General features: G+C 42.9%; 1 protein-coding gene across 1 annotated transcript in view; it reads right to left on the bottom strand.

Annotated features, from left to right (window-relative positions):
* LOC121943021 (peroxisomal sarcosine oxidase-like) overlaps window positions 1-18,411 on the bottom strand; it is a 67,337-nt gene that overhangs the window by 29,403 nt on the left and 19,523 nt on the right. Inside the window, exon 2 of the mRNA XM_042486378.1 lies at window positions 15,007-15,155. Within this exon, the coding sequence (XP_042342312.1) occupies window positions 15,007-15,155 (149 nt within the window). The remainder of the gene's footprint in view (window positions 1-15,006; window positions 15,156-18,411) is intronic.

Raw genomic sequence — 18,411 nt, 5'->3', positions numbered from 1 at the left:
ATGTGCTCTGGGCCCACACTCAAAACACTGAGTTAGATTAGTAATCATTTTACAAATATTTAGGTTATTGAGGTCATTCTGGGCCTTTGGAACATCATGTATGACAAAACAATTTCAACTCAAAGGTCACTTACTGGCTTGAAAGTTTTCAATCACATCTCAGGGTTATCAGTGAATCTAACTAGCTCATGTGTCATGCAATTATTAATATATAACTGTAAAAATGCACTGCATCTACATGTCTTATGACTTAGGTCAAAAAGTGACACTAATATAAAGTATGACATGGTTTTCATTAGGCTTGGGCAGTATGTAGTATTTTATACCTACCTGAAATTTCAGTGGCATTATGCTATATGATGATGTAAGTTTGTTGCGCTAACAACCCCCTTGACAGCAAGAGTAATACTTACTTTCAGCTTTTCAGACAAATAAATACTTAATAGTAACCCACAAAATGTTAAGTAGTGCTAGTTATATAGTTAGTAAGTCCACTGTTCTAACAATCACCAGCTCCGTTTTGGTCAAAGTAAATCTTTAATTCACCAAGTTAGATGTAAAAAAAAAAAAAAACATGCCCTTATTCCCGACAGTCTCTCTTTGCCTGCTGGCCACTGGCAGTTTACAGTCCAGTAACTCTTCCCTCTGCCACTGGGTGTCGCTGTGTCTTTCAGTTCAGCTGTTCCACCAGTAGAGCCCAGAGACTGAGCTCTGGTGGTGTGTGCTGTGCACTGTGGTTTTAATAGAAAGAGGACTGTATTTATGGTATTTGAAAACTCAAGATTTCTTAATACTCTGGTATGCAGTAATACTGTGATACCTAGTTTTCATCAGGTTGAAAGCTCTAAGAAAAAGTAGTGAGTCAACCTTGAGTTTAGTATATTGCCTCACTGAAAGTGGAACTAAATTTTTGTCAACAACCTGCCTGCACCCTATCTCTAAGGCTGAGCCCAGCCACCCTGTGGAGGAAACTTGTTTCGGCTACTTTTATCCACGATCTCATTCTTTCAGTCACTACCCAAAGCTCATGACCATAGTTGAGGGATGGAACATAGATGGACTGGTAAAAGTGAGAGCTTCACCTTCTGGCTCAACTCCTACATCACCACAACGGTCTGGTGGAGTGCCCTCATTACTGCAGATGCTGCACCAAACCGCTTGTCTATCTCACGCTCCGTTCTACCCTCACTGGTGAACAAGACCCGAGATACTTGAACTCCTTCTCTTGGGGCAACAACTGTCCCCCCACCAAGAGGGGATGGTCCACCGTTTTCCAGCAGAGAACCAAGGCCTCAGATTTGGAAGTGCTCTCATCCCAGGCGCTTCACACTCGGCCGCAAACTGCCCAATTGCATGCTGAGGGTCGCAGTGTAATGATGCTAACAGAACCAGATCGTCTGCAAAAAGCAGAGATGCAATTCTGAGGTCCCCAAACCAGACCCCTTCCTCCCCCCGGCTGCGCCTTGAGATCATGTCCACGAAAATCACAAACAGGATCAGAGACGAGGGGTAGAGGCGTTTGTCTTCACGCCGAGTATGTGGACACAGCTCTCACTTTGGCTATAGAGGGACTGAATGGCTTGCAGGAGCAACTCTGGTACCAGGTACTCCCGCAGCACCCCCCACAGGACTCCCCGAGGGACACGGTCATAAGCCTTCTTCAAATCCAGAAAACACATATAGACCAGATAGGCAAACTCCCATGCCCCCTCCAGCAGCCTTGCAAGGGTAAAGAGCTGGTCTGTTGTTCCATGACCAGGATGGAATCCGCATTGTTCCTACTGAATTCAAGGTTCGACGATCAGTCGGAGCCTCCTTTCCAGGTGTTTGGAACAAAGTGATATTCAAGTGAGCTTTGACTCATTTTAACCCTTAGGGACTATTTGGCACATTTTACACGCTTTTCATGCTTAATCATTTTGGCTGTATTCATGCTATGGCACACATTTCGGCAAGATTGTGTATTTTTGTTAAATCTTGGAATATCCATCTCAGCTCCTACAATAAGTCTAAAATACACAGTGGAAACAAAATTGTGATGTTCATACTGTCAAGTGCAAAAAATGCTCCATTGAAACCCATTCAGACTGCCATCAAAGCATAAAAACATGCATTGTATTACTTCTGGGTGTCATTCTGGGTTTTCGGTAATTTTTTACCACATCTGGCATGTGGAGAAAATACATGCTATTTCCACGAGTTGCACTGTCACAATCAATATTGCTGCCAATCATTGATATATCCTATACCGAAATAATGAATTTAAAAAAAAAACATCTAACATCTAAAAAAATAGTGGCATGATGAAAAAAAAACTGGCATTTAAAGGGTTTAAATTCTGAAAATCAATGAATATTTGATATTTATGATTAGGACTGATGTTGGTTAGAAATTAACATGAAAGTATATAAAAGAATATAAAAGAATATAATATTAATGTAGAATAGTAATAATAACATTTTTTAAAGCTTGATTTTGAAAAGTGCATTTTGTGTGCAGAGCTATACGTGTGTGTATCAAAGTTGGCCCTAAGGGTCAAGGTACGTCATCATCACCATGTTTGTTTTCCTAAATCTAACCACAGTAACTTTACTTGCCTCAACCTAACCTCTGTAACGTTTTGTTAATTATGTAACATTATGTTGATTACTTAACTTTATGCTAAGGACATAACATCATCCGTGGAGCTGTAATTCGTAGCATATCATACAAACCGTTGTATAAGGATACGTTGGTTAATTACTTCTCTGTAATGCACAAATATAAGTAACTGACAGGATTATCACATTTTACTGGAATTTTATCTTATATGATTTCATGTGACATATTGATTGAATGACTACCATGCAGATGCAGCAAAGGGCCAAGGCTGCTGCAGTGAGAATACAACCTCTGTATATGCGGCGCTGCTCAATCTACTGAGCCACCAGGCTCCCCAATTACAAGTGTATTTACTAGAGAAGCCAAACTTGTGCTTTCACAGCACCAGCACCATCAATCCTTGACATGTTTGTGCAGACAAGTTTCGGCAGTGCCATTTCTAAATAACAGCAAGAATATTCTGACAAATTTAAACTTCTCCACCCAGAAACTTGTGACCTGATGCCATCAAAGGCAACTCCAACTCCTGTGTATCAGCCCAGCTGGTCTGTGCTGTGTCATATCAAAGTACACTGAAAGGGATGAGAGAGAAAATAATCTAAATACATCAATCTAAGGTCAGTGCACCCACTCACTGCTGTTTAGGAGAGACTTGGATTGGACACTTTGTAATTTTTCTTTGGAAACTGACCTAGTATTTAGGTTTGATGCATAAATTCATGTCTGTCCTTTAGTGTTGACTAAGGGTGCTTTCACACCAGTATCGTCCTGGGGACTTAGTTCATTTTCACACTGAACTTTTGAAAGGGGACAAAACCACCTGGACAGCGTTACGCAGTTACAACAGCTGCTTGTTTGGGGAAGTATTGCCCCAAACGAGCAATGACCAGGAAGAAAAAAAGCATGAGGAAGAAGAAAACCTGGCTCATTGATTGGCCCGGACCGAAAATGGAAATCCATCCCGTTCAGCTGACTTGTTCACCACAAAAACAATGGAGCAGCACAAAATGTATGCAGTCTTGGGGGTTGTGTTTTTACTTTGGTGTTCAAACCTAAATGTTTCTTCACAAGAAGCTGCCCAGTATGAGCAGTAGGGTAGCGAGCTATCCAGCATATTGCTCTGTGCATGAGACAAATGCAGTAGTACCGAAAACGACAGAGGAGGTCAAGAGACTACGACGTCCTGCTGTGGTTACACAGACGCTGAGCGAGGTATTGCAAGGATTTAAAAGTTTTCAGATCACATATATGTCCCTAAATCATAAGCAAGAGAGAATAAATCACATTCATCATAAATAAGAACTACATTTTTACTAAAAACAGAGTTGTGTAGCCAAGGTAATTTTAATAATTATGTAATTATGTCTTTGACTACCTGTTAATCACTTTCAAAAGAAACTGGTTATCAAGCATATGGAGTGGTTAAAAGTACATAAATACAGGAATGCATATTTTTGTTTTAATCAGGCTTTTATTGATCCACACAAGAAATTCAATTCCTTTTTTAAGACTTGATCCAGTAATTCTATATCCATTTGTATAATTACCGTGTGTTAATATTTATTTGTGCATGCACAAATATGTATGTATGTATGTATGCATGTATGTATTTATCTATGTATGTGTGTGGTAGCCTATATAATAGCTTTTAATTGCTTTGATACACTTTGTCTTCACAGGAGCATGTGGGCCCAACCACGTCCCTGCAGTTGGTGGCAGCATATCAGTGACAACTGGAATGACAGAGAAGAACATCCTTCATGCACCTATGTAACATCTTGCAGCCCAGTTTGACACGCCAGAATACATGTCACCAATGCCCTGTTCCGGTTGAGCTACGAGTGGGAATGTGTCTGTGGAGGCTGGCAACCAATTTAAAGTTGAGATCCATCTCTCACCTGTTGGCATCTCCACTGCTTGTATTAATCGGGTCATGCAACACCATTACATCAAAACCCCATCTGATGCTGAGCTACGGATGATCATCCAGGGCTTCAGGGTCAAATGAAGATTCCCCCAGGTTGCAATAGATGGGCATATTGGCATCCTGGCTCCAGCTGATCACCCTGCCGATTATTACAATAGGAAAGGCTGGACCGAGACATTTAAGGTGTGGCTGTGCTGCTACTTATTCTAGGTGATGCTGCTTACCCACTCCTATCTTAGCTGCTGAAGCCATTTCCAGAGGGCAGAGATGCAACACAGGCTCAAACCATGTTCAATCGCCGACTCAGTCAGTCCCTGACAAGGTTCGGGTCCAAAATCAAGTAGCAGGAAACCCACGGCTGCCCAGTCCACCAAGAACTGGAAACCGCAGCACCGTCGGTGAACGTCCAGCAACCGCAAATAGCATAAACAGGATGGTTATCGATGAGACGGGGGGCGGCGGGGGATCGGCTGGAGGGCTCAAGGCACAGGTGGAGACAGGTTTAAACAGCGAAGCATGGAAGGCAGGATGTACGTTAAGAGCAGGAGGCAATTTGAGCTTCATGACACATTTATTAATCAACTTCCCGATGTCATAGGGTCCGATATACCTGGGTGAGAGCTTCCTACATTCTGTCCGGAGAGGAAGGTCATGAGCTGAGAGCCAGACGTCGGTTCCAGGCAGAAGTCCATTTGAGCACCCCTTGGGCCTCATGCCAGACCCTACGGGCGCGCCGAAGTTGATCCTGAACGGAAGGTACTGTGAAATCGTCCTCATGCATGGGAAACAGAGGAGGTTGGAAACCCAAAGACACCATGAATAGAGACATAAAGGTGCAGAGCTGAGTTATGTGGGTATTCCACCCAGGGGAGATGAGTTGACCAGGAGGCAGGGTGATGCGAAGTGACACACCAGAGAGCTGACCCAAGGTCTTGGTTGGCCCACTCCGTCTGGCCATTTGTCTGAGGATGATACCCCGAAGACAGGCTAGCCAATGCCCCCAACACCTGACAAAACGCCTTCCAGACTTGAGAGAAGAACTGGGGACCTCGGTCTGGCACAATATCCAGAGGGATACTGTGGAGCCAGAAAACATGAAGAACGATGAGATTGGCAGTCTCTAGGGTGGAAGGAGTTTAGGCAGAGGGACCAAGTGAACAGCTTGAGAAAAACGATCGACTATAGTGAGGATGACTGTGTTACCTTGGGATGGGGGTAGCCCCGTGATGAAGTCCATCGCGACTTGAGACCAGGGTTGGTGAGGAATAGCAAGGGGGCGAAGGAGGCTGGCTGGAGCCCGATGAGAGGTCTTGCCTCGGGCACAGACAGAGCAGGCAGAGACAAACTCTTTAGTGTCAGCGGAAATGGTGGGCCACCAGAAACTCTGCTGGAGCAAGAATAGAGTTCAGTGAAAACCCTGATGGCAGGCGACCTTGGAGGAGTGACCCCACTGGAGCACAGGAGATTGAGCAGCCGCAGGGATGAACATCAGGTTACGTGGACATTGGTCAGGAGTCGGTTGGTCGCATTGGGCCTCCTGAACCACTTGCTCTATCTCCCACCTGGCTGCTCTGACTACACAGGAGCAAGGGAGGATGGTCTCTTCGGTTGCATCTTCAACTAGTGGAGAAAGCTGCATGGATAGGGTGTTGGGTTTCATGTTCCTGGAACTGGGGCATTAGGTAAGGGTAAACTGGAAACGTGCCTGGTGAGCATTAAATCGATGTGCAGTCTGAAGGTAGGAAAGTTTCTTTTGGTCAGTCCAAACAAAGAACGGGTGAGCAGCACCCTCAGCCAGTGCCTCCATTCATGGAGTCTGAGGACCACAGCTAGCAGCTCCTGGTTGCTGACATCATAGTTCCTCTCAGCAGGAGAGAAGGGGTGCAGCTTGTGGTCCTTGGGCGAGTGTTGGGAGAGCTCTGCTCCTAGTCCCATGTCAGAAGCATCCACCTCCACCATGAACTGAAGGGAAGGATCTGGGTGAGACAGGACAGGTATAGAGGTAAACAAGCACTTCAACTTTTCAAAAACAGCATTAGCTGCCTGGGACCACACAAAAGGCACTTTGGGTGAGGTTAACTGGGCAGGGGATGCACCTACGCAACTGTAGTTGCGAATGAATTGTCTGTAAAAGTCTGCAAAACCCAAAAACCTCTGAAGCTGCTTCCTGGAGGCAAGGACGGGCCACTAAGCCACAGCCTGGACCTTGGCCAGATCCGCCTTTAGTTGACCCTTCTCAACTATGAACTCCAGAAAACTCACAGTGGGTACATGAAACTCATATTTCTCTGCTTTAATGTATAGTCTGTTCTCCAGCATTGCAGCGTCATTGCAGCACGAGTCTCACATGCTGTGTGTGTTCCTCTAAGTTCCTGGAAAAGATCAGATTGTCATCCAGGTACACAAAAAAATAATCGGTTCAACATGTCTCTAAGGACATCATTGATGAGAGCTTGGAAAATGGCTAAAGCGTTGGTTAAGCCGAATGGCATGACTAAATACTCAAAATAACCAAGAGGAGTGTAAAGCAGTTTTCCATTTGTCTCCCTCCTCCACAGTAGACTGGTGCATAGGACCGAATGCAGAGTTGATCAGAGGGAGAGGGTACTTGTTTTTCACTGTAATATCATTGAGACCCCAGTAATAAACACAGTGGCGGTGTGTCTTGTCCTTCTTTCCAACAAAGAAAAATCCCGCCCCCACGGGAAAGGAGGAGGGACACCTGCCGACAAAGAATCTGTGATATATTGCTCCTTCTCAGGTCTGGAAATGGTACATAGTTTACTGGAAGGAAGGGGAGCGCCAGGGAGTAGTTCTATAGAACAATCGTAGGGACGGTGAGGTGACAACGAGAGAGCGCTGTCTTTACTAAAAACCTCCTGGAGGTTGTGATAGTCAAGAGGAACAGATATCTGGTCTATGGGCTGAGGTTGCAGAGTATGTGAGCAGATACACCAGGGGGTAGCTGAGTGTAAGCAGTGAGAATGACAAAAAGTACTTCAATTAGTGATAGTAGTCATGGACCAATCAATATGTTGTGCAGCTTTAACCATGGAAGACTGAGTACCATTGGAGAGGTGGGTGAGGGGATTACAAACAGTGAGATCACTTCATGATGGTTACCAGAGAGCTGGAGGGACAAAGGTCTGGTGCGATGAGTTACACGAGCGAACTTCCCATCTAGGGCAAAAACCTCCTTCGGTTCAGGTAATTCCTCTGCAGGCAAATAAGCTTCAGTTCAGTTCAGTTCAGTTCACTATCTATAAAACTGTCATCTGCACCTGAGTCAATGAGTACTGAAAGGAGCAAAGAGTTCTAAGAGTACCTGAGCAAACCAGGAAGTTGAATTTGGCTGGAGGGTGTGGAAGACGAGGTGGATCGGCTCATCAGTGCCCCTCCAGAGGCTGATGAGCCTGTTCTTTTGGCAGTTGGGGGCAGGCTGCGAGAAAGTGGACGGGCTGACCACAGTAGATGCAGAGCTTCTGGCGGAGTCTGTGTTGTCGTTCTGATTGAGACAACTTCATTCTTCCCAGCTGCATGGGCTCCTCCGTGCAGTGGGAGGTCAGAAAACCAGGTGATCGGAGTGTAGTCATGGGAGAAAGCCGGAGCCTGTGGGTAGGTGGGAGCTAGAGGAAAAGTCATGTCCCGTCTCCCTGCTCTCTCCCTACATCTCTCCCTTAGTCTGTTATCTAAGTGGATAGCTAGGGAAATTAACCTATCTAGTGACTGTGTTTCGTCACATGCAGCTAGTTTGTCCTTTACATTATCAGCAAGCCCCTTAACAAAAACACTCTGAAGTGCTGTCTCGCCCAACCACTCTTTGATGTGACAATGCAGAAATCAATGGCATATTGGGCTACAGGTGCAGATCCCTGACAGAGTGACAGCAGCTGACTTTTGGCCTCCTTACCTTGCACCGGGTGATCGAACACTTTCCGTATCTCGCTAACAAACGTGTGGTAAGATTGAGTGAGAGAAGGTTGGTGAGTGGAGACGGCTAACGCCCAGGCCGAAGCCCTGTCAGAACATAGACTCATTACATAGGCAATCTTAGACTTATCAGTAGAATAAGTGAGGGACTGCTGAACGAACACTAGCGAACACTGGTGCAAAAATTGACTGCATGTCCCTAACTCACCTAGATACTTGGATGGAGTGGGAATGTTGGGCTCTCAAGGGTGATTAAAGGACGAGACCAAGGGTGCTGCAGGTGGAGCTGGTGGAGCTGGAGAAGACGAGGGATCACTGGAAGGAACCAAGCAGGTGATTTGATTGACGACCTGATCCATACAACCGCCGAGCTGGGAGACGCTGGTGGCGAGGTTCTGGAGAGTGTCCATGATCTCGTGGATTACTTGATGGTGTTGTCCAACTCAGGCGCCTTCAGAGGAGAGTGCATGCCGGAGTCTGTGTGTCTCAGGGTCCATACTTGGCCATATCACTCTGTGAAGGTTGTTTGTATAGAGGACCCAAAATGCGGAGGCGAAGACGAAAAAAAAAGGTATAACAAAGTTTATTGCTGGTGATCAAAAAGAGGGAACAAATCAAAGGCTGGTGGTGTCGGCGGAGTCTGGCTGGCTGCCGGTGTGGCAGACCGAGGCACTCAGACAGGTGAGTAGTCAGGCTGGTGAGTCAGCGTGGCATTGGTGAAGCTCATGACTGCAACGAAGTGATCTGGCACTGAAGCAGAGTCCCAACCAGGCAAAAAAGGGCTGGAGTGATTGTCAGATGAAATTCAGGTGTGCCTTATCAGGGGAAGCCAGCAACACCTACAGCTGCACCCATACACAGGAGGGAACATGCAGAGGGGAAAAAGAAGGGGGAGAAACACCCAAAACAATACCATACAATAACCATGACATATCAATCACTTCACAGTCAAACTGCTGCAATCTACAAACCCCAATTCCAATGAAGTTGGGATGTTGTGTAAAACAGAATATAATGATTTGCAAATCCTTTTCAACCTATATTCAATTGAATACATTACAAAAACAAGATATTTAATGTTGAAACTGATAAACTTTATTGTTTTTTTGCAAATATTTACTCATTTTGAATTTGATGCCTGCAACACATTCCAAAAAAGCTGGGATATGGGCATGTTTACCACTGTGTTAAGTCACCTTTCCTTTTAACAACTCTCAATAAGCGTTTAGGAACTGAGGACACTAATTGTTGAAGCTTTGTATGTGAAATTCATTCCCATTCTTGCTTGACGTACGACTTCAGTTGCTCAACAGTCTGGAGTCTCTGTTGTTGTATTTTGCGCTTCGTAATGTGCCACACATTTTCAACGGGAGACAGGTCTGGACTGCAGGCAGGCCAGTCTAGTACCAATGCTCTTACGATGAAGCCACGCTATTGTAACAGGTGCAGAATGTGGCTTATCATTGTCTTGCTAAAATAAGCAGGGACGTCCCTGAAAAAGACATTGCTTGGATGGCAGCATATGTTGCTTCAAAACCTGTATGTACCTTTCAGCATTAATGGTGCCTTCACATATGGTAAAGTGATGGTATGGGGGTGTGTTAGTGCCCATGCTATGGGCACGAACACACCCCCATACCATCACAAATGCTGGCTTTTAAACTTTGTGCTGATAACAGTCTGGATGGTCCATTTCCTCTTTTGCCTGGAGGACGCGATGTCCATGATTTCCAAAGACAATCTGAAATGCAGACTCAACTGACCACAGTACACTTTTCCACTTTGCATCAGTCCATCTTGGATGAGCTCAGGCGCAGAGAAGCTGGCAGCGTTTCTGGGTGTTGTTGATATATGGCTTTTGCTTTGCATGGTACAGTTTTAACTTGCACTTGTAGATGTTACGATGAATTGTGTTAACTGACAATGGTTTTCCGAAGTGTTCCTGAGCCCTCATGGTAATATCCTTTACAGAATGATGTTGTTTTTTAATGCAGAGATGCCTGAGGGATTGAAGGTCACGGGCATTCAACGTTGGTTTTCGGCCTTGCCGCTTATGTGCAGAGATTTCTCCAGATTGTCTGAATCTTTTGATGATATTATATGGACTGTAGATGATGAAATCCCTAAATTCCCTGCAACTGTACGTTGAGAAACGTTGAGAAACATTGTTCTTAAACTGTTGGATTATTTGCTCATGCAGTTGTTCACTGCAAGTGGTGAACCTCGCCCTATCCTTGCTTGTAAACAACTGAGCCTTTGGGGGAATGCTCCTTTTATACCCAGTCATGACACTCACCTGTTTCCAATAACCTGTTCACCTTTGGAATGTCTCAAACAGGTGAGCATTCTTTTGAGCATTCCTCAACTTCCCCAGTCTTTGGCTGCCCCTGTCCCAGCTTCTTTGGAACATGTTGCGGGCATCAAATTCAAAATGAGTTAATATTTGCAAAAAAACAATACAGTTCATAAGTTTTAACATCAAATATCTTGCCTTTGTAGTATATACAACTGAATATAGGTTGAAAAGGATTTGCAAATCATTGTATTATGTTTTACACAACGTCCCAACTTCATTGGAACTTCATTACCAGCAATTACAATAAAAGCAAAAACAAGAGGTAGCTGGGATCTACAGAAGTACAATTACAAAATAAAAATGCTCTGCATTGCCATGAACCCAATATATGTGCATTTTTTCATCTGCCTGCAAAAATGGCAGAAGAGGTAGCTGTAACAAACAATAACAAACAGTAACAAAAAATGCTTTACATTTTGAAACCCAGCAGTTATGTACATTTCTTCAAAGTACAGCACAATTGCAATGTAAAGTACAATTTAATGTGATAATTTAATGTGATGTGCATTTATTAAATATCAAAGAACTGTATGTTTACATCATGAAGCAAGAAGAACTTGTGCGTGGAGCCATGGTTTCTGCCTCTTCTGCTGCTTATAGCTTTCCAAAAAACTGTCTAAATGATCAGTCTGACTTTTCCTTTTTCTACCTTGGGCACCAGGAATTGCCCACTGGAGGGTGTTCTGTTCTTGCTGTGGCCTGGGGCTCCCTGAGCTGGTTGTGCTCTCATCTTCTTCAGGGTGAACTTCCCCGTAGCTTCCATCCCCTGTTAACATAAAGTATGTTACTGTATACATGTCATTGCTATGTTATACTCATACAAATGTGTTGTATGCGCCTATGTGAGTAATAACCAATAACTATTTAAAACGTCATGAAAAATTATAGTGTTATATATAGTGTTAAGTTATAGTGTCATTTAATGTCTGATAACATCAAACACACAACACAGACTCACATGCAGACAACACACACACAACACACAAATCACACTTACCACTTTTGTCTGACTCCTGACTATCGGAGCACTCGAATAGTTCAGCTGGCTCTGCTAGTGTCAACATCCGAGGAACCTCCTCTTGGAAAGACTCAACAATGTGTTTTGGGCTGCCTGTTGGTCTTGTGCCGAGAATATCATCCAGGTCATCGTACCATACAAACTTTTTCTTCTCTTTCCTCGAGCTATTACTTTTCCATGGCAAGTAACAGACCATAATATATTGCTGTCGCAGTTTTTTTTAGCTTGATGCGACACTGAGCCACAGACCGATTAAATCCCCTTGCCGCCATCTTCCCGCTAAACAATTTAAAAACCTCATTGTTCTTGTGTGTAACCACAAGCAACCACGATATACATATAGTCCTCTGACAATATATCAATAAGCGCCTGCACCTCCTCACTACTCCACGTCTGCCCACGAGACATTTTCCAACTTTTTTTTGTGTACCCATGCTTCTTTGGATTCACACTGTTGGCTTTATTTATTTTTTTCTACCCAAAATGCACTGCGTTCTATGTCATTGTCTCTAGTTCATTTCCTCTCTTTGGTTTGCTGGATAGTCTGTTTGCATTTCCCACTGTAAGGGAACCGCACCGGGGTTCACTTGCAAGCGAACCGAGACCCACGTTTTCAAGCAGACCTGAGTTTTCTTGTTTGGTCTGCACCAGAGTTTGGATAAGCTTTCACATCTGCCCAAAGGAAACAAACTCATTTAAAGCAGACCAAACAGCTCTGGTGTGAAAGTGCCCTAAAAGTGACAAGTGAGTGGCAATCCACACCAACTGCAACTACTGAGGTGCTTAGAGGACAGTGGCCAACCAAACTGCATTCACTAGGCTGGCTAATAGCTTCGCTCAAGTGTCTAAAGGGGTCACATACTGACCTGTGATGTCATGCATATTTAAGAAATAAAGGCATATCTGTTCTTACAGACAATGGGGACATGACTTTAAGAACTTCTGAAGATGTTATTGGTGTGGATTGACCATGACGTCCTATACAGGCATTTCTGTTTCTCAAAACAATTCAAGTAAATATGCTCATCCATTACTAAGTCTTGTTGCCTTGTCTTGATGTTATGGTATGATTTGAAAGAATAATATGATTTGAAGGAATTTTACCACATTTCATATGCAAGAAAGTGTCATCCTGATTAAAAATATAGTTAATACTATTAATGTAGGCTATCAGTATGGACAAATGGTGGAGATGAATGTGTATAGCTCAGGGTCTAGCTGTTTGGCGATACCTGGAAGTTACTTGACATCCCCTAGAAGATATTTTCTTTATGTTCTGTGTTCACACTATATGTATCATTTTGTCACATGCCTTTATTATGTTGGTTATTCTGTCCACACAACATCTATTGTACCTCTGTCCGTCCATGGCTGTGATCCCTTGTTAGTTCCTCTTCCTGAGGTTGCTACCGATAGAGGGTGTCATATGCTGAACAGATTGTGGAGCTTTTTTGATATTGGACTATGCAAATAAAATTGGCTTAAGTGCAGAGATATGGGAACACAGTGACATTGCTAAAACAAAGTCTAATGGGGCAAGAAACAGGAGCAGTTGGATGATCAGACAGTAAACAAAACAACATCTATCCAGATTATCTTAAAATCTGTAGGTCAGAAAAGGTGGTGAATGCAATTGAAATATCTGAAATAATCCTTCATTGCACAGGAATGTCTGTGAGTGTAAAACTACACAGTATAGTTAGTGTTTGAGGCAAGACATGAGTCTGAAAACTGTGATGGATCAGACATGAGGGTAATAACTTACTCTCAGTTTTCTCCTCGTAATCAGTTTAGCTATCATGGTTGTTAGAAGGCACCCAGACAAAAAATTGCACTATGTTGCATAGCAGGTAGTTGTGTGGTAACAAATTTGCCATGAGAATATCAAATACAGTTAAGGAAGTCCAGTTTGATTAAAAAAAAAAAAAAATTGAAAGGATCTACATATTGACATTAGGCTTGGGTAGTGACTGAGCTCTGGTGGTGCGTGCTGTGCACTACATAAAATAAGTTTAATAGAATAAAACTTATTTTAAAATAAGTATTTATGATGGTTTTGAAAAACATACTTGTTAACACCCTGATATGCCATAATGCTTCGATACCGCCCAAGCCTAATTGACACTTGACCTGACATCATACAAGCATCTGACAGTAATACAGCGGCACACAGAGTGAAGTTATTGATGCACACACATTCATAATTCAGTAATCTGCCTTATAGATGGGTGACTCACCCTTTGCCAGCAGTGTTTTCTAAATGCTGCTCCAACATCTGTCAGCAGCCATAAGGCACAGACAACCCCAGCTAAAGGCTAAAGTCATTCATCAGAAAATTTTATGATTATGTCTCCCCGTGTGCTTGTGTGTTTAGGAGTGTGTGACAGAGGAAGGAAAAGCCATGGGGGTGTAGGATCGTAAATATGATACCTCATCTAGTCCAACCTGTCAAACGTGGTGATTGGTGGCTCCAGTTCAGCTGCTGGTTGTGCACACATGTTTCCATGTATGTTGAGAAAATAATAATTCACTAGGGCCCTTGTGCGATGGCTCCATTTGTCCCAGAGGCAACAGCAGAAGTGGGAGGTAGCCTTGCCTGGACATTTCTCATTGTAATGCAGACTCTTTTTGCCAGCCCAAGGGCACAGGTGGCCTCAGATTTGTGCCCATCAGTCATGATGTGGAGGGGTGCACAAGGGATGGGGAGGCGTGCTGTGTTTCCAAGGAACATAATGTGGGCGAGGCTTGGTACCCTGAACTATTACTCTGAGACATGAATAATGAATCAATGTGTTATTCCAAGAACAAATAGGACTGCTCAGAGGGAGTATGACCAGGAAAGGTAAAGTCCTGCAGCAGGGCTGCTTGTCGTTTGATGCCACTGTTCTATTTATAAACACACAAATTCCTCCCCGCTCTGCGTACGAAAATCAGAAGTTCAGTGAGATGAAAAAAGCCCCTGTTCCTCATTCAAAGGCATGGGAGCTGTCAAGGGGTGATTCAGTGATGCCGGAGATAATGAGAAAGTCATGCATTTATGGCTCCCATAGATTAAGTTGCTGCTCTTGTGTGTACATAGCACCTCGAATGTGACAAATCCCTGTGTTCTGGCAAAGCTTTTGTTATGTTCTATTTAATGGCTTTTCTCTCTGTGTGTTTCTGCTGACTGCTTACCTGTACAGTTTGACACCTGCCTCCCTCTCTAGCTGGGCCCACAGCTGGTAGCACTCCTCCATCATGTGGGTGTAGAAGTCCTGCTCATAGGCCTTGCGAATGATGCGGGTCTGGCCATGGGAGCTTCCTCGGGTGTGGGGCAGGACAAACTGAACATATAAACACAACATAACTTGGTTTAAATTAAATAACTTTAAATTAGGAACAACATAAACCAGATGTCCAAAAGTATGTGGACATCTAAATATATTAGCAACAACATGTGATTCCAAAACCATGGCCATTAATTTTCTGTTGCATCAGCCTTCACAGCCATCACAGCCATCACAGGATGCAAATAAGTTGTATTGCTTATTATTAAATCATATTTATAAAGTCCACTGGAAGTGTTCCAGGAAAAGAGCATCTTCCCCTACGTTTCCATCACAAGTCGTCATGTGTTGCTGTTTTGCAGTGGACTACTGCAACTAAATATTAAGCTCAAGGTATCTCTCTGCATCTGCTCTTCATGTTCTGAGATGCCACTACTGTGATGTCAACACATCACAGCCCATGCTGAGATTACGCTGCATGTTGTTATGTTTCAGCAACAACAGCACATGGCAACCGACAATGGGATATCAACAAATGCTCATACTGGCACAGATGGTTAGGATTATGGGAAAGTGGCACATGGCAAAGTGTAGAAACACCCCATCACATTCAGATGGGAAGCGAACACATTTCAGCACAAAAGACCAGGGTTTGTTGGACCCATCCACTGCCCCTCCCATCCACCCTATAGGTGCCCTTGCTTTTCATTCTGATGCAACAGGTTCTGTCTGGTCACATTCTCAAGCGACCAAGTGGCCAAATGCCAGCATATAATAACACCATATAATAACACCGTGATCAATCTGTCCATTGGCGTTCTCACCTGAGGCCATCCAGCGCTGTTTCATGTGGATGCGAAACGTAGCTTTTAGCGTTGCAAGCTCATGTCATTAGCACTACCAAAGCGGCACTATGTAACAAGTTGTCTCTCTCTAAAGGTACAGCCCATGTGAATGGGCTTTTTCTCTCACAACCTTTAGTCAGCATCTGTTTTTTTTTTTGTTTGATTCTTTAAACAGAAAACTTTTAACTTTTGTAGCTTACTGATAAAGTGATTTTAAAAAAATATAAAGATAATTTGTTGCTGTATTTTATTTATGTTTATTATTGTACTACATCAAGCAGTCTGATTACTAACTAAGACAATATTAAGACGGCTGGTATTGTTTTCACCTTGTGAGTTTGTGTTTGTGTGTGTGGCTATATGTCATCATAATGGTATTAGGTCCTGGAGACACCTATTGTAGTGGGAACAACCACAGAATCAGTTTTCAGTAGTCTGCCAGGTGTTCATATGTCGACAGATTTTGTTACCACCATAGTATTATAACCATGCAAGATGCAGTCTGAAAAAATTTACAAGTTATGGGTGTGGGTCTGAGCAAGGGGGCCTGAATAAGAGGGGTAAACCGTTGCACTCCACTTTATACCCCTTGCCCATATTCACTTAAAGTTGTGTATTACCTTATCATAACTGGAGTAGTCCCATCTCAAGATGGTTTCCATTTTTTATTTTGTTTCTTGTTTGTTTTAGCATAAGGAAAACAACAGCATTTTTTCTCCTGCCTCAGACTATAGAGTACAAGTGACAGAAACAGACAAGATGATCTTGTTGGTTGAATACATAAAAGCAAAGTCAATAACAACTTAAATGCATCAGTAAATACAATTTTTAAATCTATTTTCACTTAATTTAGCTTGATGTACATTTCAGAGAAGCAAACTTCCCTAGGTAAAAGAGGTCTGATGTGCCTGTGTGTCATCCAATACTTGATAAAAATCATTTCCAGCATGAAGCCCACTACCAACTACCTTTATTGTGTTCCAACCAAGATTCTAAAAAAGGTTTTTGGGGGAAACTAGTTTGAGTATTTCTCAGTATTATTAACAGCTTACTTCTTACTGGGAATGTCCCATCTGGGCTCAGACATGCTGTGGTCTAACCTTTCTAAAAGAAAAAAGGGTATTGAGCCAGTAACACCAAAAATCTTAAGACCAATTTCAAAGCTGACATTTCTGTGTAAAGTATTGGAGAAAGTGGTCCCTCAACAGATGCTTTCATTTCTTAACAGCAGTAACATTTTTTAGAAGTTTCAGTCAGGTTTTCAGGCACAACACATCACAGATTATGCAGTGCTGAGTGTAACCAATCATCTCCTTGTACAGCTGCTGGTGATGACTCCTTAGTTTTGGTTCTTTTGAAACTCAGCGCTGTCTTTGACACAGAGGACCAGGCAATACTTATTGATCACTGGCGTCATTGGTTGGAGTCTGTGGTACAGTTCTTAACTGGCTTCAATTTTATATCACTGATAGGGCCTTCTCTGTAATTTTGAACCCTTCTTCCTCTATCCTCACATAGCTCTTATGTGGAGTCCCTCTAGGCTCAGTGCTTGGTTCTCTTTTATTTTCCATTAATTTCTTTTACTAGGAAAATTTATTCAGAACCACATCTCATTAAACTGCATGGTCGATGACACACAGCTGTACCTTCTACTCCAACCCAATGACCAGACTGCACCAACTGTCCTTGCTAAATGTCTGAATGATAAAAAGATGGACGCCTCATACGTTTCTACAATTAAATAAAATAAAACAGGGATCATAGTGTTCTGCTTCCTAAACTCCTTCAGCATCACTGCCCAGTCCCTCAACCAGTAATCCAATCACATCAGACCCTTTGCACAACACCTCTGAAAAATATTTGGCAATACTCTGAAAATGTATGGAAAGTTACGGAAAGGTTAATGCAGTTGTTAAATTAAGCAACAGTACACGAGGGTGTGCTTTAACATCACTTGAGCACGACAATGATACAGTTAGGTCTGCAAGCATCACTTTAGTGCTCAGATTAAGTTAAAGCACACCCTCTCATGAAATATTGCAATTATACAGCTATCACCAACATAATAAAAACGTATAATCAAAATGTATTCATGTTGTGGGGCAATTAGCTCTCAAAACAAAAAGCTTTTTGCGACTGTTATCTCTGTTTCCATGGGAATACACAGAGTTTGACTATTTACTGGAAAACAGCCAGTCACATCAGTAGAATCACATATGAAATGAAACCTTGTTTTCTACTCCAGCAAGTAGGTCCTCATTAGTAGAAGCAAGTAGAACCTCATTAATGACCTGCAGACGTATTTTCTATGCACTTCTGAGTCCGCTGGCAAATTTGTGCTTCTGCTTTCTAGAGATCCTGGGGTATCCCAGACTAAATAAATACACCAGATATAAACACAGAAATGTTTAGCTTGTTCAGTCTTGTTAAGATTAAGATATCTGCTTCCACATACAGATTAATTACTA

This window comes from Plectropomus leopardus, chromosome 5 (genome assembly GCF_008729295.1).
Source record: "Plectropomus leopardus isolate mb chromosome 5, YSFRI_Pleo_2.0, whole genome shotgun sequence".
NCBI classification, from domain to species: domain Eukaryota; kingdom Metazoa; phylum Chordata; class Actinopteri; order Perciformes; family Serranidae; genus Plectropomus; species Plectropomus leopardus.
Note: the sequence above shows the minus strand (reverse complement) of the source record. Positions and strands in the feature narration are given on the sequence as shown.